The sequence below is a fragment of the Oryx dammah genome, unplaced genomic scaffold, assembly GCF_014754425.2.
Source record: "Oryx dammah isolate SB20612 unplaced genomic scaffold, SCBI_Odam_1.1 HiC_scaffold_21, whole genome shotgun sequence".
NCBI classification, from domain to species: Eukaryota; Metazoa; Chordata; class Mammalia; order Artiodactyla; family Bovidae; genus Oryx; species Oryx dammah.
In genome coordinates this window covers 702,401-724,281 of record NW_024070205.1, presented here as the reverse complement: position 1 = coordinate 724,281, position 21,881 = coordinate 702,401, and the positions used below count along the sequence as shown (strand labels likewise).

Below are 21,881 nucleotides of genomic sequence, written 5' to 3'. Positions count from 1 at the left end.
AGGAAAAGCAGAACCCTGGATGGAATGAGATTCAGGAGGTCAGAATCACAAGCAAGCCGCCCGAACAAACAGTCAAACACCAGTGAGGAGGGACGAGCAGGCTCTGTTCACAGTTCTCGGCAGAGGTGGGCTGAGGGCCCGCCCGGGAGGGGAGCTCTGCTGCGGGCGCCTGCACCTCAGAACCTGCGTCTATCAGCACGCCACCTCCAACTCCCTGCACCCGGCACCCTCCTGCGGGACCCGGCGAAGCTTGTGTGGGGCCGCTCCCAGGCCTCTGCAGAGCTGCCGACAGAACTCACCCTGCTGTGCAACAGGAGGGCTATACTGTGCTCCAGTCCTGCAGAAAGGGGCCGCGAAACGCCTCTTCTGACTTTCAAAGGACCACAGGAGACCACGGCTTTATGTAGAGAACTTACCATAGCAATCCACAGTTCCTCTCATCTAGAACACATGTGACTTCCTTACCTCCCTGGCCACGCCTTCACTCAGCAGACACTCACTCAGCACCCCTTCCAGCCCAGACCCTGGGTGGTGGGGTTCTCCTACACAGGGTGTGGAGAAATTCCCCAGGTCTGCCCCCATGCGTGTCCAGCTACCGCCGCTAGAAACAACCGACCGTGCGACCGGCAGAAGCCACCCCCGCGTGTCCCAACAGCTGCGCACCAGCTACAAAGAGGAGCAAACACAAACCCTCAACTAAGAAGCTGCAGGTTAGGCAGCCATGCAGAGCGCAGCTATCGGTTCCTCCTTGCACCGGTCCAGCCGCCCGCGTGCGAGCTGCAGTGAAGAGCGCTCGCGCCTGCGAAACTCAGGCTCGAGAGCGGAAGAGCACGCGCGGCGCGCGCCGCCGGCCACTCACTCTGCTATGTTGAGGTAGCCACAGGACGCTGCCGCGTGCAGGGGCGTCCAGCCCTCGTTGTCCTGCTGGTTGACGCTGGCTCCGTTCTCCACCAGGAACTTCACCACATCCAGGTTCTCGTCAATGCAGGCCTGCAAAGAAAGGCCCGTCACTGAGTCAGCAAGCGCGTGCAGGGACGCTGCCCTGGCTCTGGGGCTGCGGCAGCGTCGGGAACAAGGCGTGTCAGCCCCTGCGTCCTGAAGGGTGTCCGGGGGGCCGCTCAGCGCTGGGATCTTAGGCAAACCCCCGAACTCCCTCCCTGCCTCAATGCTCAGCTGTGAAAGCGGCATGATGGTGACTGACCGGATCAGAGGACTAACCAAGGAGCGCGACTGCTGAAGCGCTGTTTCATCACGTTATCCAAGAGCGATGACAGGAACCACTGATTTGCCTGTGAATCTTACAGGCGCAAATATACCTTTCTCAGCGGGAAGCTGCAGTTTAGGTTCCAGGGCTGCTGAACCATCTCTGCTCTGGCAAGAGGGTGCAGTGAGCCCTCAAACAGAAGCCGTGTCCCTCTGAGCAGCTGCAGACAGCAAGGCAAGCGTGTCTGCGCAACAGTCAGGAAGGCAGGGAGGCTTCCTGAACAAAGGCTGCAAGCCCACTCTAAGCCAGCAAGGAAAGCCACGAGACCCACAGGCCACCAGAGCAGAGCCAGAGGACGAGAGCAGCAAAGGCCACGTGGACAGAGACAGCCACCGTCAAGGCTGCAGGGGACCCAGACAGCGGAGATGCTTCAGGGCCCAGAGACAAGGGAGATTCCCTTTTTAAAAAACCTGTCTCTTAGCCCTCCTTTGCAAAAGAAAAAAAGTTAAAACTTTAGCTGAGAACGACTTTCCAGGTCAAGCTGACTTTTGTAACACTGTTAATACCCAACTTGCCCCTCTCACTGGCTGACACCCGCACTCAGACACAGCCCCACGGGGAGGAGCCGGGGAGCCTCGGAGGGGCAAAACAAACACCGAGAGGCCGGTTTCCCTCAATAATGACCCTGAAGAAGCCGTAGAAACTATTAATGTGACTAACCCTCAATCACGGTTTCTAAGTGTCCTTAACGCTCTCTGACACAACAGCAAGCCCTTCTCCACGGCCCGAGCTCAGCGCCGACTCTGAGGACAAAGCCTCCGTGTATCTGCCTGAGTTGCAAGACGAACAAGCAGCTTTCTTCACAGATGCTACTTTCTCAGAAGAACCAACAGAAAACTATGATGATCAAGGCACAAAAATGAAAAGTGAGCCTGTCACTTCAAAGGGAAAGAAACCTAGTATTTCTTGCCAATGACAAAATTTGGCCATCCAATTAGAATCAGAATTTTGAAAAAAATATCCACTACCAAGAGCCTGACAGCTTCCTAATATTCAGTTTTCCAATGTGACCAGTGGGATTATCAAAAAAGGTGATTTTTTTACACTGTAAATGGAAATACACACTAACATCTGGAAGATCAACGTAACTCAATGAACCCATACTTTCCACAAAAGCAAATTCATGCATGAGAAAACCACACAAGGTAGAAAGTCCACTGAAAACACAGGTTAGATGCTGGACTTTAACGTCACAAAGTAAGGAAACTCCACTGATACGGTTTCAGATTCCACACTGTGACTAATATTTAAGAAGCTACTCTTGTTGGCGTTTCAGTACAGCACCGAGAACACCCAAAACGGTCTGGACAGGCTATTAAGACACGCCCCCCTCTTCCAGACAGACGCCCCTGTGAGCCCAGATTTCCCTCAGACACACTCATCAGAACAATTCATCGCGGGAGGCAGAAGGCAGACACGAGCAGAGCTTCACGCGGACGCGGGACAAGCCGCTCTTCCCTTTATGCCACAGGTCGGCGGGCTGCTTTTACTTCACTTTCGGTTCTGAAAGTACATAGCTCTTTCCCACTAAAGTGCATGGCTCACATGAACATGTAATGGGCTACTGCTATTCTGACCGAATTACTAAGCAGATAGTTTCAAGACTTTTCAGTAATATGGAATAATACTTATGAATGAAAGCTCTTTAGGGTCCTGAAGAAATTTTTAGAATGTCAAGGATTACTTAGATCAAACAGTTTGAGAACTGATGCCTTCAATGAACATACCAAGGGATATTTTACGGTGATAGTAAGCAACTGGGGAAGACTGAGGGCAGGAGGATGAGATGGGTGGATGGCACCATCACCTCAACGGACATGTCTGAGCAAACTCTGGGAGACGGTGAAGGACAGGGAAGCCTGGTGTGTTGCAGTCCGTGGTGGGGGTGGGGTGGGGTCAGGTCAAAAAAGTGACATGACTTAGTGACTGAACAATGGGCAACCATTTAAACAGCAGCCGATTACCCTGGGGAGAACTGAGCGAGAATTCTGAGGATAACTACATCTATCCCAGAAGGAGGACTTAGAAAGAAACCCCTCGAGATAAACCTCATGTCAATCCCATCTAGAAACAGACTGGACGACAAGCAGTCGAGTCAAACGAGAGGATATTTACTTAATCAGGTAATCTTGGCTGAAGACTCGCCTCATGGCAAATCGATGGTGAAACAATGGAAACAGTGAGAGACTTTATTTTCTTGGGCTCCAAAATCACTGCAGATGGTGACCTGCAGCCATGAAATTAAAAGACGCTTGCTCCTGGGAAGAAAAGCTATGACCAACCTAGACAGCATATTAAAAAGCAGAGACATTAATTTGCCAACAAAGGTCCATCTAGTAAAAGCTATGGATGTGAGAGTTGGACTATAAAGAAAGCTGAGTGCCAAAGAATTGATGCTTTTCAACTGTGGTGTTGGAGAAGACTCTTGAGAGTCCCTTGGACTGCAAGAAGATCCAACCAGTCCATCCTAAAGGAGATCAGTCCTGAATATTCATTGGAAGGACTGATGCTGAAGCTGAAACTCCAATACTTTGGCCACCTGATGCGAAGAACTGACTCACTAGAAAAGACCCTGATGCTGGGAAAGATTGAAGGCAGAAGGAGAAGGGGACAACAGAGCATGAGACGGTTGGATGGCATCACTGACTTGCTGAGTTTGAGCAAGCTCCAGGAACTGGTGAAGGACAGGGAAGCCTAGCCTGCTGCAGTCCACAGGGTCACAACGAGTCGGACACGACTGAGCGACTGAGCTGAACTGCCTGAAGAAATCCAGGATAGACACCAGGTCACTCAGGTCTGACCTAAATCAAACCCCTTATGATTATATAGTGGAAGTGACAAACAGATTCAAGGGGTTAGATCCAATAGGCAGAGAGCCTGAGGAGCTATGGGCAGAGGTCTGCAGCACTGCACGGAGAAGCAGGGACCAAGAGCGTCCCAAAGGAAAGAATACAAGAGGGCAGGGTGGCTGTCTGAGGAGCCTCACAAATAGCAGGAAAAGCAAAGTAAAGGGCAAAGGAGGAAGGGGAAGATATGCCCGACTACACGCAGAGTCTCAGAGAACACCAGGGAGAGACAAGAAAGCCTCTTAGGTGATCAATGCCAAGAACTAGAGGAAAACAGCAGAACAGGACAGACAGAGATCTCTCCAAGAGAACTGAGACCCCGCGGGACATTTCACGCAAAGACGAGCACGAAAAACGGCACGAGTGGCCGGGGCCTGACAGACGCAGCGGACACCAAGAAGGGGCGGCAAGAGCACACAGAGCTGTACAAAAAGGTCTTGATAACCTGGATGACCACGGTGATGTGGTCACGCACCTAAAGCCAGACATCCTGCAGTCCGAAGTCAGATGGGCCTTGGGAAGCATCACTTCAAACAAAGCTACTGGAGGTGATGGCATTCCAGTTGAGCTGTTTCAAATCCTAAAAGATGATGCTGTGAAACTGCTGCACTCAATATGCCAGCAAATTTGGAAAACTCAGCACGGGACCGAAAAAGGCCAGTTTTCATTCCAATCTCAAAGAAGGGCAAAGTAATGCTCAAAATTCTCCAAGCTAGGCTTCAACGGTACGTGAACCGAGAACTTCCAGATGTTCAAGCTGGATTTAGAAAAGGCAGAGGAACCAGAGATCAAATTGCCAACACCTGCTATATCATCGAAAAAGCAAGGGAGTTCCAGAAAAACATCTCCTTCTGCTTTACTGACTCTGCTAAAGCCTTTGACTGTGTGGATCACAACAAACTGTGGAAAATTCTTAGAGAGGTGGAAATACCAGGCCACCTTACCTGCCTACTGAGAAAGCTGGATGCAGGTCAAGAAGCAACAGAACCAGACGTGGAACAATGAACTCATTCAAATTTGGGAATGGGATACATCAAGGCTATATATCATCACCCTGCTTATTTAACTTTTATATGCAGAGTACATCATGAGAAACGCCAGGCTGGATGAAGCACAAGCTGGAATCAAGATTGCCTGGAGAAATACCAACAACCTCGGATATGCAGATGATACCATTTTAATAGCAGAAAGTGAAGAGCAACTAAAAAGCCTCTTGATGAAAGTGAAAGAGGAGAGTGAAAAAAGGTGGCTTAAAACTCAACATTCAGAAAACTAAGATCATGGCATCTGTTTCCAACACTTCACGTCAAATAGAAGCGGAAAAACGGAAAGAGCAGCAAATTTTACGTTCTTGGGCTCCAAAATCACTGCGGAAGGTGACTAAAGCCACAGCATCAAAAGATGCTTGCTCCTCAGAAGAAAACTTATGACAAGTGTAGACACTGTATTAAACCAGCACAGACATCACTTTGCTGACAAAGGTCTGTAGAGTCAAAACTATCGTTTTTCCAGGAGTCGTGTTCGGGTGTGAGAGTTGGACTGTAAAGAAGGCTGAGCGCAGGAGAATTGATGCTTTCTAACTACGGTGCTGGAGAAGACTCTTTAGAGTCTGTTGGACAGCAAGGAGATCAAACCAGTCCATTCTAAAGGACATCAACCCTGAATACTCACTGGAAGGACTGATGCTGAAGCTGAAGCTCCAATAATTCGGCCGCCTCTTGTGAAGAGCTGACTCATTTGTGCTGGGAAAGACTGAAGGCAGGAGGAGAAGGGGACGACAGAAGATGAGACGGTTGGATGGCATTCCCGACTCAAGGGACATGGGTGTGAGCAAGCTCCGGGAGAAGGTGAAGGACAGGGAGGCCTGGCGCTGCAGTCCAGGTCCGTGGGGTCGCAAAGAGTCAGACAGGGCTCAGCAACTGCACAACAACAATCCTGGTACAAAATGCATCGTGTTCGTTTCCCCCAAACCACCTGATATCCTTTTTACCATTAGTGGGATTAGCTACACATCTTAACCTCGATTTGATCTGAAGTCATATGTCCCTCCAACCTGACCTTTTAAGGCCAGATAACTTTTACAGCCAGTATTCAAAATAGCCTCTTTTTCAACCAGCAGTTCCAAAAAAATCAAAATTTTTCCTATTATGTTTGCTTAGGTTGATCAACTCTACAAGCTTTCCTCATACTTCCTTACCATGTAAAATATTTCACAACTAGTCATAATATTATGAGCCATTTTGTAATTAAGATTATCAGTGAGTCTCTCACACTCTGCACGTCTGCTAGTCTGCAATCCCACAGGTTAAGACTGAGCTAACCCCCTACAGAATATGTCACTAAAAACCGCTAACACTTTAAGTGTCAGAGGTTAAGGGCACTCTGCCCAGGAGTCATATACTGTGTCGGGAAGGTCAAATGTGCCCTCTTGGCCTGTGCTAGTGAGGAGCACGAGTCCGCTCCTCCTCGCTTGGCTGCAAAATCTCTCTGGCTCTGGAAGGAGACCAGCTGGGACACTTAGCCAGGGGCCATACCATCACCAGGCAGAATTCTCAGAGCCAGTGTTCTCAAGACGGTTCTTCACCCTTAGACGACTGAGCCAAACCCCAGAGGTAACGCTACCCCGGCGAGGCAGACGTCAGACGGGAGAGACTTGCCTCTCCTCTCCCCGCTCGCGCCTCCGCTTCCTTTTCTTCACCTCGGCGTCACTTCAGCTCTCTTCCTTGCCAGTTTCACGATCATTCCTGTCTATGAATCTCACACCCCTGACACGGTGTCTATGTAAGACTGACACCGTGAGGATGTCCGAGACGCCGGCGCCAGCCTCATCTGACAGCGTCCGTCTCCAGAGTCGTCCGGCAGGAGGCAGAGTGGCACAGCTGTCGGACGCCCCTGCCCGGCACTCCACAGGGCACGACAGGAGCCGGGCAGACCCGCGCTCGAGACCCAGCCCTGCCAGTGCACACAGTCCCGAGTGAGGACGCAGCCTGAGCACCAGGGGCTCAGCCGGGGGCGGGGACGCCAGCGCCTCGCAGGCCTCGTGAGGACACAGCCTCGCGCAGCACGTGGCACCGTTTCTAAGCCGTTGGTTCAACTAAGCAGCAGCCGCCTCGCGGGAAGAGCACGAATCCCACGTCATCCTCACGCACCGCTGCCCTCCAGCGCCAGGCTCTGGGCCAGCAAGATCACGCAGCCCGTTCCGCAAGCCTGCCTTCAGCAAAGTCGCTGTAGCGCCTGGGGTGCTGTGGGACCCTACGGTCAGAAGCCACAGGAGTCAAGCAGTCTGTCCACAGTCAACCGAAGAGGATGCTGTCGGGCAGGCCAGCCCACAGAGCTGCAGGCAGCCGCTCTCGGGGGCATCTGGGGGGAACCATTCTCTGCTCTTTGGTTCGGGGAATGTTTTTCCCTCTAGGAGGGTTTCCATGGAGGCTGCGGGAGCCCTGGGTTTGGGTCTCTGGGTTGGGAAGATCCCCTGGAGAAGGGAACGGCTCCCCAATCCAGTATTCTCTCCTGGAGAATCCCCAGGACAGAGAGCCTGGCGGGCTGCAGTGCGCATGGTCGCAGTGAGCTGACACGACTGAGCGACTTTCCCTTTCACTAGGAGAATGAGCACGACCAAACGCACAGTGTCCGGAGGCTTCCCAGCTACACACAGACCACATTTAGACGCTGCCGCCCCTCCCTCTGCAGCTGTGCTGTGCCTCTTCCTGGCCTCAGCGAGCGGCGGGCAGGCGGCCGCCTACGAAGCCACGGCCCCCACGCAGGGCTGCATGCGCCTCCGCACGGACAGGCCTGCCCCTTGAACAGGCCAAGACGCTAAACGGCTTTCCGATGTCACTTTCGACACAGAATATTACTGAAGTAACAACCTGTTCTAAGCTCCTTGAGAAAAGGAGATATTATTTAATTATTAGTCCAGAAAGCTACCAGAGAAATTGCCAGGTGATCATTTAAAGCTTCCTAGAATCAGCACGGCATAGTTCCCTGGCAATGAGCATCTCTCCCCCAGGAAAAAGGCTTGATTTCACGGCCTGGAGAAAGGGGAGCGCCGCGCCCCTCTGCTGTGCCTCGCCCTGCCCGCTCTCTATCAGAGGCAGGAGCAGCTGACGGCATTAATCTGGGAGTGCTAGGGAGGCCTTACAGAACAAAGCTGCCTCCATCCCCAAAATAGCCTGCAACTGTCACCGCCAGCAAGCGCCACGGGCCCCAGAGCGACCTTGCTCCTGTGTCTCAAAACCTGCCCTGGCCCGGAAGAGCGTCTCTCCAGGCCCGTCCACTCCGGCGCAGGCAGCACACTGGCGACCCTGGGGCAGCGGGCAACACGGGGTAGGGAGGGGGACAGCACGGCGGGGGTGACGCCGGGGGGTGGCGATGCCAGGGGGTGGCGACGCCAGGGGTAGGGGGGCGAAGCTGGAGACGTGGCCCCTTCCACACCTTTCACTATCTTGTTCTCTATCCTCCAAACTTGTATAAAACAGTAATAATTATTTATATAGTTTATATAACTCAAAATTTATATAATTCCCAAAATTACACAACGTCTACCTTATGCTGAAAACCCTAAATGCTTGGAGGTAACAGCAAAGAGCAAGTCTCTTCCACAGAAGCACTCACCTACGAGCAACTGTCGAGTTCACCAGCAAAGCCAGAACGCAGACTGCACGGGGGAGGCTCTCTGGCTATGTGTTCACTGATAGGTCCCAGATACCAGGACTGTACTCGGCACCCAGCAGGTCCCCAACAGACGTCTGTGGAAAAGAACGGACACCCAAACGCATAGAAACTCCCATTTTCTACAGATTCAGGTGACTGCTGGTTACCTGGACTCTAAGACCTGTCCAGACTCATCCCACTGAGAGAAGACGGCACATCCCAGGGTGGGCCAGCCCCACTGAGGGCGGCATGCTGACACCGCACAGCTCGCGCTGGGCACACATGTCCATCCACCGGGCAGCAGCTGAACGGTGGCCCAGCAGGGTGCGTCCACGCCCTAACCCAGGAGCCGGAGGGGGGCCCAGGGGGGTGCGTCCATGTCCTAAGCCACGAGCCGGAGGAGGACCCAAGGGGCCCAGTGGGTGTAGGCGGGGTACGGTCTCCAGGTGCAGAAGCGTCCTGGATGACCTGAGGGGCCCCAAATCCAGCCAGCATCCTGCTAAGAGGTAGACAAGAAGGCAGGGGAGAGCTGGCGAAGGCAGGAGAGGGGCGGCAGAGTGCCCGGGGCAGAGCCTGGAGCGGGCCGGCCGTCACCAGGAGCCGGGAGACTAGAGGAGAGCGTCTCCCTGGAGCTCCAGGGCCAGGGCAGCCCCACCGCGCCCTGACTTCAGGCTTCAGCCTCCCGCCTCGAGAGCCGTGAGGGGACAAGCTCCTGCTGTGTCCAGCCACCAAGCTCGTGGTGGTTGGCTACAGACCACAGGACCCCAACACGCCTGGTACAGAGCGGGCGTCGGCCCCACGAGGACCGGCGGCGTCCTCGCCCTTGGTGCCAACAGGGGGCACCGCAGCCAGTCACCGCTTCTCTGCCAGATAAAAATGGTCAGGAAATCAACGATACCACGTCTTAAGACACAGCTGCGTTTTACCAGAAGGTTTTAGAGTCAATTTTCAGCCCAAAGAGCAGATGCCCTGAAAGGCCTGACCACGTGCTCACGAGACGCGCCCGAGGGCGGTGATGAGGCCGGGCGGGGATGGGGCCGAGGCTGAGCCCACAGCACCCTGGACGTGCCGCCCGAGGACGGGGCCGAGGCAGGTGGGGACAGGGAGGCTGGGCCCACAGCACCCTGGACGCGCTGCGCGAGGACGGGGCTGAGGCAGGCGGGCACGGGGGATGCTGGGCCCACAGCACCCTGGACGCGCTGCGCGAGGACGGGGCTGAGGCAGGCGGGCATGGGGGATGCTGGGCCCACAGCACCCTGGACACGCCGCCCGAGGGCGGGGACGAGGTGGGCGGGGACGGGGAGGCTGAGCCAGAGGCTGCGGGCCCGACACAGCTCAGCCCACAGTGCCCTGGCTCTAGCAGGGCAGCCTCAGGCGCCACCAGAATGCCTTCGAGCGAAGTCACGGCAGCCCAGGCCTCAGCATGTTGGATAAGCCCTGAGCAGGTAAGCCCTCCGAAAAGGCTCTACCTACTGTAGCTCAGACCGCCTGACCCACCTCACAGTCAAGCGTCCACTGCGGCCATGAGGCTGTGTGCCCGTCGGGGAGGCGGGGATCAGGATGGCGGGCCGTCCAACGCGACAGGCGCCCCGGCACCGCCAGCCGGGCTTAGGGCTCAGGGCCGCGGGCGCGGGTGGCTTGGCCCCAGCAGCGAGAACTATATCTGAGGACGCGCTCAGCGCTCAGGCCGGCTCTGGACACAGATCTGTGGCCAACAGAGGCGGCACAAGTATCTTCCATGGAGTGCCACATGACCAAGATTCTTGCTCTCAGTAGACTGGCATCCTGTCCCCAAGGCTGTGACCGGCTATTACCTGTGGCCAGAGAAACCTTCCTTCAGTTAAGAGCAGGCACCTTCTTGTCTGAGGTTGACACTGTTTGGATTTCAAACACATGTTCACTCGGGGTCTAACAGGACCGCCGAGAAGTGCCACCACCCTTACCCTTCAAATGAGGTCTCCCTCACCCATCCCTGTGCATTGACATGAAGAAACACCCGCTGAGCTGTCGGAAAGGCATCACCGTGGCAACTTCTATACTACAAAGGCTGTGCCCAGCGACCCTCACTTGTCATCGAGGCGGGTTTTCAAAAAGTCAAGGAGAAGATGAAGGGCCTGGAAGATGAAACAGCATCTTCTCAAAGCCCATGATTCGTCTCAGACAGAAGTTCCGTAGTCCAGTCTCGAGACCTCAACCCTGTCACGCGCGGAGAGTCCTCTAACAGCGAGGGACCGTCAGGGAGCCCGAGTAACTGGCAAATCCCAGGTGTGCGCTTCTCTCAGACCCAGGGTGCGCAAGGCCGGATCGGGCTGAGCCTGACAGCAGGGAGAAGGCCCCCGGAAGGGTCGTCTGCTCACAGGTCGCACGCACTGGGCTGAGGCCCACCAAGTCGTGACACGACCCGCCTGAACCGACCTGGCGGAGCAGGGCTCCCAGGACAGGCCCGCGCCAGCCGGGGCAGTCAGCAGGAGGACTCAGCCCACAGATGAAGGAACCAGCCCCGAAAAGGGACCCGAGCTGTTTCAGGTCACTCGTTAGGTGAAGAACCACCCGCAATTTCTCCCCAGCAAGCGAAAGCTGCCCACAACAGCACTCACGGGCCAGGCTCAAGATACCAGTCGGCCCGCAGAGCATCTCTAACAGCTGACACTGTCTTCCTAAACAGAGGGCAAGCTGGCGCCACCAGGGACACGGCTGACTGGCGATCGGAGCTGCTCACGCCGCACCAGACGAAATGCAAAGCACAAAGACCCCGTGAAAGTGTTCGGGCACCGTCTGCTCATCAGCAGAGTCGAGAGTAGAGACCCCTCACGGCTCGGCTACCTGTCCTACCCTCAGCCCCCAGCCTGCCTGTGCTGGCTAGCATGCAGAGTACACAGCTGTCCTGAGAAAAGGGCAGACCGGTCTGTGCCCAGAAAGAAGCGTTCCACAAGCTGCAGAGTGCGGTCTGAAAGCGAGGACGGTTGGCAATGCTCCACGGCTGCCAAGCGAGCCTCACAAAGAAAGCGGGCAGTTCTGGGACCTGGGCTGGGTGGAGAGAAGTTACAGGAAGTCACAGGTTCTCAGAAACTATCACATAAACCAGCACAGCACGTTTTACACCCGACAGACTAAAAGGAAGGGGCTGTCGTCCCAGCCTATCTTCACGCAGAGCTCTGTGCCGGCAAAGCTCCGCGCGCCAGTCAGCATCACCTCCTGAAGAGCAGCACACGGCAGGGCCGCAGGGAGCACGGCTCACAGCCCTGCCCGGCACAGCTCGGCCACCAGGAGGGCGGCGGTGGGCTCAACCCCAGCGGCCACCCAGGAGCCCGTGTCTGTGGATGAGGGACCACATTCCCCATCTGCACAACGGGCACACCGACCGCGGAGCCCGGGTCAGGGGCCACACGCCCGCCGCGGAGCCCGGGTCAGGGGCCACACGCCCGCCGCGGAGCCCGCGTCAGGGGTCACACGCCCGCCGGGAAGCCCGCGTCAGGGGTCACACGCCCGCCGCGGAGCCCACGTCTTGTGTCTCAAACAAGCGAAGGCACACAGGGCTCTGAGTCCAGCATGTGGTTAGATGCTCTGTAAGCAGTAACGGCTACCATGATCATATTCTGTATACTATTATCCTTGCTTAGTCCCTAGAAAAAGGCAAAACGTATCCACTGCGTTTTAAATAAACAGAAATATGGTATAAACTCTGGGTGAGTTCAGACCAAGCAGTCAGGCCCTACCATTAACAAGAGAGGGAGATACATGAAAGGAGATCAGGGGACAGGGAGACGCGGAGAGCAGCGCACGGGACTCCGGGCCATGGACCAGGTTTCGCCAAGACAGGGTCACCAGCTGTCAAACCATCAGGTCCTGTTAGCACAGGAGGGAACGCTGGGCAGACAGACCCAGCAGTGAGACACCACCACAGGGCAGGGAAGACCCTTCCCAGTGCCGTGTCCAGGGTGCGAGGCGCCTGTCACCAACTCAGCCAGCACTTTCTGAGGCCAACATTATGCCAGACACCACCCTGCGGAAGACAGGGAGGAATCACGACCGAGTCAGGCTTCACCATTTAGTGGCGGAACAGCCATTCAGATACGCGTGTCACAGGAGTGAGACTAGAATAACGTGAGAGGCTTGTACGGTGTCAGAGCACAGGCGTCAAACTGACGTCATGAACTCTGGGGTCACGGGAAGCACCTCCCAAATGGATGTTATCCACCCCTGTTATAAAGGACAAGGATTCACCAGATGAAAACACAGGCACGAGGAGAATCAGAAGAAGGTGAAGCCAAAGTCGCCCAGTTGTGTCCGACTCGTTGGGACCCAATGGACTGTAGAGTCCATGGCGTTCTCCAGGCCAGAGGACGGGCGTGGACAGCCTTCCCCTTCTCCAGGGCATCTTCCCGGCCCAGGGGTTGGGCCCAGGCCTCCTGCGCTGCAGATGGCTCTTTACCGCTGAGCCACAGGGAAGCCCAGTCAGGAGACAGGAAACAGGAGCACAAAGCTCTGGGGAGACACCAGGTCCAGAGGAGAGAAGGGCTCGTTTGCTGGAACGGGGAGGAGCCCGGCCAGTCTGCACTCCCGTGGGGGTGGGGCTCACACGAACACGCACACAGGGCTTCACCTGCCAGGCAGGCGGGAGGAGAGGCGGGCAGCGTGGAGCGCAGCAGTGGAGGCCGCCCCGGACAGACTAACTCTACCCTGAGCAGCAGGGAGGGCCTGCGGCTTTGAAGACGGGAGTGAGGTCGTGGGGTCTGCGCCTGTCGGTGAGAACAGACGCCCCACCTGCCAGCAGAAGAGCCTCGCTGGCTGCCTGAGGGAAGCAGACACAGCGAGGCCAGAGGAGGGGTCCTGAAGGGGCACTGGTGTGGAGGCGGGGGAGGACGCGCCCGGCTGCCCAGCGGTCAGGACTCAGCGCTTCACTGCGGTGGCCCGGGTCCAGTTCCTCGTCCAGGAACTGAGGCTCCAAAGCCGTGAGGCAGGGCTGCACACGTACTTTCATGAACAGATCCACTAAAGGACAGCGGATACACACGCTGGGTCTCTGGCACACAGTGCAGTGGGTCAGGCATATACTTCGCGTTGTCTCCATCGTTACGGGGTACTGCATGGCGCCCTCGGGGCTAGGATGCTGCGTGTCACCCGCCGGGCCGGGACGCCGACCGGCGCCCTCCGGGCTGTGCAGCAGGGCCTTCGACATGTCGCCTGCCGATGGCGCTCAGGGTGTTTCCATGTCTCGGCTGCTGCAAACAGCGCTGCAGTGAACACTGGGACGCACGCGACCCCGACTCGCGGTTCTGTCTGGATATATGCCCGGGAGAGGAGGGCTGCTGGGTCATAGCTCTATTTTTCAGTTTTCTAAGGATAATCAATTTTGCTAATAATATAAATTCACTACTGGGGATAAAAGAGAAAGTACAAAAAAATTTTAGAAATGTAAAGTTTTTTTTCCTGAAACCATCCACCACAGTAATTCAGGAAACATGGCCCTAGTCCAGCTCTCAGATTACTTTTGAACTAACGGAGCTGGAAAAGACTCGAGAGTCCCTTGGCCTGCAAGGAGATCAAACCAGTCCATCCTAAAGGAAATCAACCCTGAGTTTTCACTGGAAGGACTGAAGCTGAAGCTCTAATACTTAGGCCACCTGATGCAAACAACTGACTCACTTGAAAAGACCCTGATGCTGGGAAAGACTGAAGGCAGGAGGAGAGCGTGGCAGAGGACGAGATGGCTGGACGGCATCACGGACTCAATGGACATGAGTTTGAGCAAGCTCCAGGAGATGGTGAAGGACAGGGAGGCCTGGCACGCTGCCATCCATGGGGCTGCGAAGAGCTGGGCGTGACGCGTGGAGTATGTTTTCAAGGTCCATCCGAAGCTGTAGCGTGTATCGGTACTTCTCTCCTTTGCTTACCTATTTTGGCCGCACTCAAGCCAACATGTATCTGCTGTGGCTCTCGGGGTCTGGAGCGTGCAGACTCAGCAGCTTCTGAGCCCACGGCTTCTCTAGCTGTGGCATGCGGAATCTTGGCTCCTCAGTCAGGGATCTAACCCAAGTTCCCTGCTTTGGAAGGTGGATTTCTAACCACTGGACCTCCAGGTAAGCCCCAGGACAGTACTCTTGTCTGGAAAATCCCATGGACGGAGGAGCCTGGTAGGCTGCCGTCTATGGGGGCGCACAGCGTCGGACACGACTGAAACGACTTAGCAGCATCTGGACACACTGCATTCTGGTCAACCAGTCGTAAGCTGATGGCCATCTGGGTTGTCTCCAACCTTCTGGCTATCATGAACAATGCTGCTGTAAACATCTGTGTTCAAGTTTTTATGTCAACACCTTTTCATCTACTTTGAGTGTACGTATTACCTAGGGGTGGAATTGCTGGGTCATAGGGTAACCCTACACCTAACTGTTTGAGGGACCACCAGACTGTTTTCCAAAGCTGCTTTACCATCTTACATTCCCTCCAGCAGGGTATGACATTCTTATTTCAATGAGAAATTAGAGTGTCATTCCTTGAAGATTAGAAGCTTCCAATTCTCTACATTCTAATTCCAATGAGTTCAAACTATCTTTTCTTCCCCCCACCCCCTCATGCTTGTGGTGTCACATCTAAGAATCCTTTACCAAGTCCAAGGTCATGGAAAATATTACTGCTATGTTTTCTTTTAAAAGGTTCAGCTTTTACACTCAGGTTTTTGATCTATTTTGAGTTAATTTCTGTATATAGTATGAGGTTAGGGTCCAACCTCCTCCTTTTGCCTGTGCAACACAACTGTTGTGCCCCGTTTGTTGAGAAAAGGTCACTTCCTCACTGAGTGGTGGTCTTGGAACCTTTGTAAAAAAAAATCGGTTGGTGAATTTCTTTCTGAACTCTCAGTTCTGTCTCGCTGACCTGTGGGTCCACCTCTGTGCCGAAACCGCGCCGTCTTGATCGCCACTGCTGTGAGGTCAGCTCTGAGCAGGCAGTGAGTCCTCCTACCTCCCTCCTTCCCACAAGTGTGCGGCAATCCCGGGTCCCTGGCAATCCCGGATGGGTATTATGCCACACAGTTTTCACCCAAAAAAGGAGATGCCCATTCACGGCCCCTCTTCATTTTTCTTTCGGACAATTCAATCCTTAAAAGCCGTCTGCACGGTGCTCGCTTCGGGAGCACAAACACTAAAACCGGGACGACCCAGAGGCGGTCAGCGTGGCCCCTGCACAAGGAGGACACACAGACTCGTGAGGTGCTCCATGTTCAAAAAAACTGCCTGCATGAACTCGGATTCAAACAGATACACGCACCCCCACAGCAGCGCTATTCACAACAGACAAGGCGTGAGAACAATCGGTGTCCGTCGGCGGACGAATGGGTAGAGACGCAGCGCATACGTCAATGCAGGGCTATTCAGCCGTAAAAAATGGACCAATGCCGTCCGGAGCGGCATGGACAGGCCCAGAGAGCATCATGCGACCCAAGTCAGAGAGAGGACAAACACCACATCGCTAACCCCTGGGGCCTGAAAGACGACAAACATGAGCATGTCTACAAAGCAGACAGACTCAGACAGGGAGCCAACTAGCCAAGCGGGAGGGGCTGAGCTCGTGTGGGAACTCGCAGCGGAGGAAACGGACAGACTGGCGGGACCAGATGGCCGAGAGCGCGCCTGAAGCATACGGACAGAGGTCCACAGCACATGCGGCGGCGAGCAAAACCACCCGAAGAGAAGGGACGCGAGAGGCAAAGCGGCCACCCGAGGAGGCTTCCCGAGCAGTGGAGAGCGCAGGGCAGCAAGGGAGAGAGGGGACGGCACGTCCAATTAAACCCAGAGCTTCAAAGCTACAAGAGACAAGATGGCCTTCTTCAATCAACAGCGTTTAATAACAGAAGAAACCAGCAAAAGGGGAAAGACTAGAGATCTCTTCAGGAAACTTGGAGACATCAAGGGAGCATTTCGCCCAAACACAGGCACAATGAAGGATAAAATGGCAGAGGCCTAGCAGATGCTGAGAAGATCAGGAAGAGCTGGAAAGAACACAGAGAAGAACTGTAGTTAAAACGATTTTAATGAACCGGATGACTACAGTGGTGTGGTTAGCCACCCAAAGCCAAATATTCTGGAGTGCGAAGTCAGGTGGGCCTTAAGAAGCACTGTTGCTAATAAGGCTTCTGGATGCAGCAAAATTCCCACAGAACTATTCAGATCCCTGAAGGAGCATGCCACCAAGGTCCTGCGTTCAGCATGTCAGCAAATCTGCAAGACCCAGCTGTGGCCACAGGACTGGAAAAGGTCAGTCCTCACCCCGGTTCCCAAGAAGGGCAGCGCCAAAGGATGTGCTGACCATGGATAACTGCACTCCTCTCCCAGGCTGCGTGATGGCGCTTAGAATCTCCCAGGCTACGTGATGACGCTTAGAACCTCGCAGGCTACGTGATGACGCTTAGAACCTCGCAGGCTAGTGTGATAGCGCTTAGAATCTCCCAGGCTACGTGATGACGCTTAGAACCTCGCAGGCTAGTGTGACAGCGCTTAGAATCTGGCAGGCTAGTGTGATAACACTTAAAACCTTGCATGCTAGCATGATAACGCTTAAAGTCTCCCAGGCTAGCGTGATAACGCTTAAAACCTCACATGCTAGTGTGATAACACTTAGAATCTCACAGGCTAGCGTGATAACGCTTAAAGTCTCGCATGCTAGGCTTTAGCATTATGGGAACCAGGAACGTGCAGATGTCCAAGCTGGGTTTAGAAAAGGAAGAGGAACTAGAGATCACATTGCCAGCATTCGCTGGATTATAGAGAAAGCAAGGGAATTTCAGAAAAACATCTGTCTGTCTCTCTTTCATCGCGTATACAAGCTCATCGGACACAACTGGGTGACTGAACTCAGCTGATGCAACAACTGACTGGTTCAAGACCAAGAAAGGAGTCTGACAGCACTGTCTGCCGTCAGCCCGTTTGTTTCACCTACATGCTGAGCACATCATGGGAAATGCCGGGCTGGATGAGTCACAGGCTGGAATCAAGACAGGCGGGAGAAACCTCAACAACCTGAGATATTCGGGCGATACCACTCCAATGGCAGAAAGTGAAGAGGAACTAAAGAGCCTTCTGATGAGGGTGAAGAAGGAGAGAGAAAGAGCCGGCTTAAGACTAAAATATTAAAAAAAACTTAGGTCATGGCATCGGCCCCATTACTGCATGGCAAACAGAAGGGGAAAAGGTGGAAACAGTGACAGATTTCTCTTCTTGGGCTTCAAAATCACTGTGGACAGTGACTGCAGCCAGGAAATCAGAAGACGATTGTTTCTTGGCAGGAAAGCGGTAACAGACCTAGCCGCTGTTTTGAAAACCAGAGACACGACTCTGCCGACAAAGGTCCGTACAGTCAGGCTGCGGACTTCCCGGTGGTCACGTGTGGTTGTGAGAGCTGGACTGTAAAGAGGGCAGAAGGCCAAAGAATTGATGCCTTTGAACTGTGGTGCTGGAGAAGACTCCTGAGAGTCCCTCGGACAGCAAGGAGATCAAACCAGTCAATCTTAAGGGAGATCAACTGCGAATATTCACTGGAAGGACTGATGCTGAAGCTCCAGTATTTTCGTCATCTGATGCCAACAGCCAACTCATCAGGAAAGACCCTGATGCTGGGAAAGATCAAGGGCAGAAGAAGAAGAAGGTGTCAGAGTATGAGATGGCAGGACGGCATCACCGATGCAATGAACACGAACTTGAGCTAACTCCGCGAGATGTGAGGGACAGGGAGGCCTGGCGTGCTGCAGTCCGCTGGATTGCAGAGCTGGACACGACTGGGTACAACCACAATGGTACTGTGCTTTGGCATCTGGTAGGGCAAGACCTGCCTCAGTGGGCTTTGGGGTTTTTCTTGGCTCTTTTTGCCACACACTGAGCTTGTGGGATCTTAGTTCCCCAACCAGGGATTGAACCCATACCCCCTTGCAGTGGAAGCCTGGAATCTTAACTACTGGACTGGCCGGGAAGTCCCTTGGCTACTTCTGAACACATTCTGATTGATTCTTTCAGATAAACCTCAGAATGATCTTGCCAGATTTTCACAGAATTTTTGATTAGGGCATTTTAGAGTGTCAAAGTCTTTATGTAACTAAGAATAAGAAGAAAGAAACCCTTCATCTTTTTGAAACCAACTTTCACCTTTCTTGCTCTGAACATTTTTTTTTTTAAACACTCAGTGAGACAGCCTACGTAAGCAGTATGGCCCACCCTACTTCCCAGAGCACCAGCTAACTTTACTTGTTAATATGCTACACTGACATGGTGGACAGTTCTTTAACTCAAGACCTTACAGTAATTTAAAGTATCTGTTTCCAAGGGCTGTGATAAAGGCCAAGAGTAAAGAGATTTTTCCAGGCCAGCTCAGAGGGCAGTGGAAAGATCAGAGCAAGCACCAAAAAGTCTGATAGAAAGCCAACAGCTGCATGCAGACACAAGCATCACCAGCTCCGCTTTCTCAGTCAACAGACTCTGCGCACTGGCCTTGAATGTCTCCTAAAGCATTCTTCTCCCTGGACTCAATTTCAATTCTTCATGCTTTTTATTTAAAAAAAAAAAAAAAAAGGCCTTAGGCAAAGATGTATCTCAGTAAGTTCTCATGAAAATAGCCCTCTTGAAGACCAGTTATTATAAAAAGCAAATGGCAGTAAGCTGTCTCTCAGTTGCCGACTCTTCGTGACCCCATGGTCCGTGGCCTGCCAGGCTCCTCTACCCATGGGACTCCCCAGGGAAGAGTCCTGAAGTGGGCTGCCACCTCCTCCTCCAGGGGGTCTTCCCGACCGAGGATGGAACCCAAGCCTCCTGCCGTGTCTCCCGCATTGGCAGGCGAGTTCTTTGCCACTGAGCCACCTGGGAAACCTCAAGATAAATATGCCACCCTTGAAAAACAAAAAGCACTTTGTCAAGGTGTTTGATAAAATGGCACTTATGCCAATTATTAATTATTCAGTGCCTTGATTTTGCCAACAAAGAGGGTCAATGGAACACACTAAACACAGAGGAACTCATTAAAGTATTCAGGCTTACAGGCACATTTCTGAAGTCAGCCATGAATAATACCTATGAAGACTAGGTCTTGGGCCACTCCTGGATCGCAGAGCCAGAGTTCTCCCTACTGCAAAAATCCCCTCCCCCTATTTGCAGAGTCCCTTCCTCCCCTGCAATAATCCTTTTGAATAAAGTCTCTCTGTACTTAAAAAAAAAAAAAGGCTCTTGGAAGAATCTGAGGGAAAGGTGGCAGCTATTACAATTGAAACAGAAAATACACTTGGAAGGGTCCACGTTTTCTCTTCTCCCACAAATAAGCCACCACTGGGAAGGAGTACAGCGCCCGGAAGAGACACCAACTGCCGAGACCCACTGTCCAGTGTGACGGAGGAAAGAAGATCCTGCAACACCAACCCCGCTGACTCCCGTAAGCCTTGTGTGAAGTCAGGCGCGCAAACCCCAGATATGGGGCCATGTGCTGCCTGGTCCTGAGACCCGAGAGCTCATCGCGGAGAGGCCTGCTCGACCGCACTGCTGGCACCGGCTGAGCGCGGTGACTGGCTCGGGGACCTTCTCGGCTGTGGTCCCAGGAGTCAGTGCCCTCAAGAGCCCGCCGGCAGCCGGCGCCCAGGAGCACGCGGAGCGACAGCAACCGCCGGAGGAGGCTGGGGCAACGCGGGCTGACAGCGCTGCCCACAAGTGCATGAACGTCACCCCCACACAAACGCCAGGAAACCCAGACACATCTGCACGTGAGACCAGGCACAAGGGCCGCAGAGGCCGCTTTCAGGCGCGTTCTTACACCGTCTTCATGGAGAGGTATAATTCACTGACTGTAAACTCACCTCTCTAAAGCATGCAACTCGGTGTTTTCAGTAGACTAACAGAGCCGTGCAACACCCCATCTGATTCCTGAAGCATTTCATTGCCTCACAAGGGAACCCTACGCCCTTGAGGGTCCCTTGCCATTCCGCTCTCTCTCCAGCCCCCACAAACACTCAGCACTTTCCGTGTCTGTGGGCTTGCCATTTCTGGATGGTTCACAAAGGGAGTGCACACGTGGCCTTCTGCGTCTGGACTCTCGGTCCCAGCATCACGTCGTAATGACTCAAGCACAGGCACCACGCCTCAAGACACGGTTACTTTCTGAGGCCAGATGGTGCTCATTGCACACACACAGTTTGCGTGTCCGTTCATCAGTGACAGACGTCTGAGCTGTTTCACTTTCTTGCTGTTACAGATGCTGCTGCTGCAAAAATTCCTGCACAAGTTTTTATCTGGACTTGTGCTTCCACTCACCTTGGAGATATGCCTAGGAGCAGAACTGTGGGTCACATCGGAGTCTATGCTTAACAGCGGCAGGAGCTCCGTTTCCCAGTCCCCCGCCAAAGCACGAGGCTTCAGCTTCTTCATGGCCTCACCAGTATCTGTCACCTTTTTATTAAAACCATCCAAGTGGGTACGAAGCAGTATCTACATCGTATTTCACAGCAAAACAAAACAAAAATCTAACATTATGTCCATCAACAAGAAAAGTAAGGAGATTTTAGTGTTCCTGTCCTGGGCTGCCACATCACTAACAGTGTGAAGACCATGAATCAACAGAGGCCAATCTCACCACGTAACATCGGGACTGCAGAAGCACGCAGCAAGAGGCAGAGGAACGCGATCCGTCTATGTGGCTTCAAAACACGCTAAACAGCATCATGAACTAGTGGGCTACACGTACACGAGGTAGGAATGTAAAGAGAAGTTTATTCCTTCCGTCGGCTGGTGGCCCTATGGACATCTGCTATGTTATTCTCTGTAATGTATAGGAGAGTTCATTAAAACCAATAGAAAATCGGGACTTCCCTGGCGGTGCAGTGGGTAAGAGTCTGCCTGCCGATGCAGGGCACACGGGTTCGATCTCTGGTCCAGGAAGAGTCCATATGCCCCGGAGCAGCTAAGCCACGGGCCACGACTGCCAAGCCCACACACGGCGATGGCGGGAGCCCGCGCGCCTGGAGTCCGTGCTTCGCAAGCGGAGCAGAGACCGTGCTGAGAAGCCGCTGCACCACAGAAAGGGACCCCCCACTCACGGTGACCGGAGACCGCCCGGCGCCCGGAGAGACCGCCCGGCGCCCGGAGAGACCG

The 21,881-nt window shown here is 53.9% G+C and overlaps 1 protein-coding gene and 1 non-coding gene across 3 annotated transcripts in view; one reads left to right on the top strand and one right to left on the bottom strand.

The window, feature by feature from the left end:
* The window catches only part of PPP1R12B (protein phosphatase 1 regulatory subunit 12B), a 165,287-nt gene that overhangs the window by 116,292 nt on the left and 27,114 nt on the right, over positions 1-21,881 (bottom strand). For both annotated transcript variants that reach the window (XM_040263204.1, XM_040263205.1), the window contains exon 2: positions 860-990. In XM_040263204.1, coding sequence (XP_040119138.1) covers positions 860-990 — 131 coding nt within the window. The remainder of the gene's footprint in view (positions 1-859; positions 991-21,881) is intronic.
* On the top strand, positions 15,883-15,989 carry LOC120880720. The gene has a single exon (XR_005725119.1). It is a non-coding gene; the product is annotated as a U6 spliceosomal RNA (small nuclear RNA).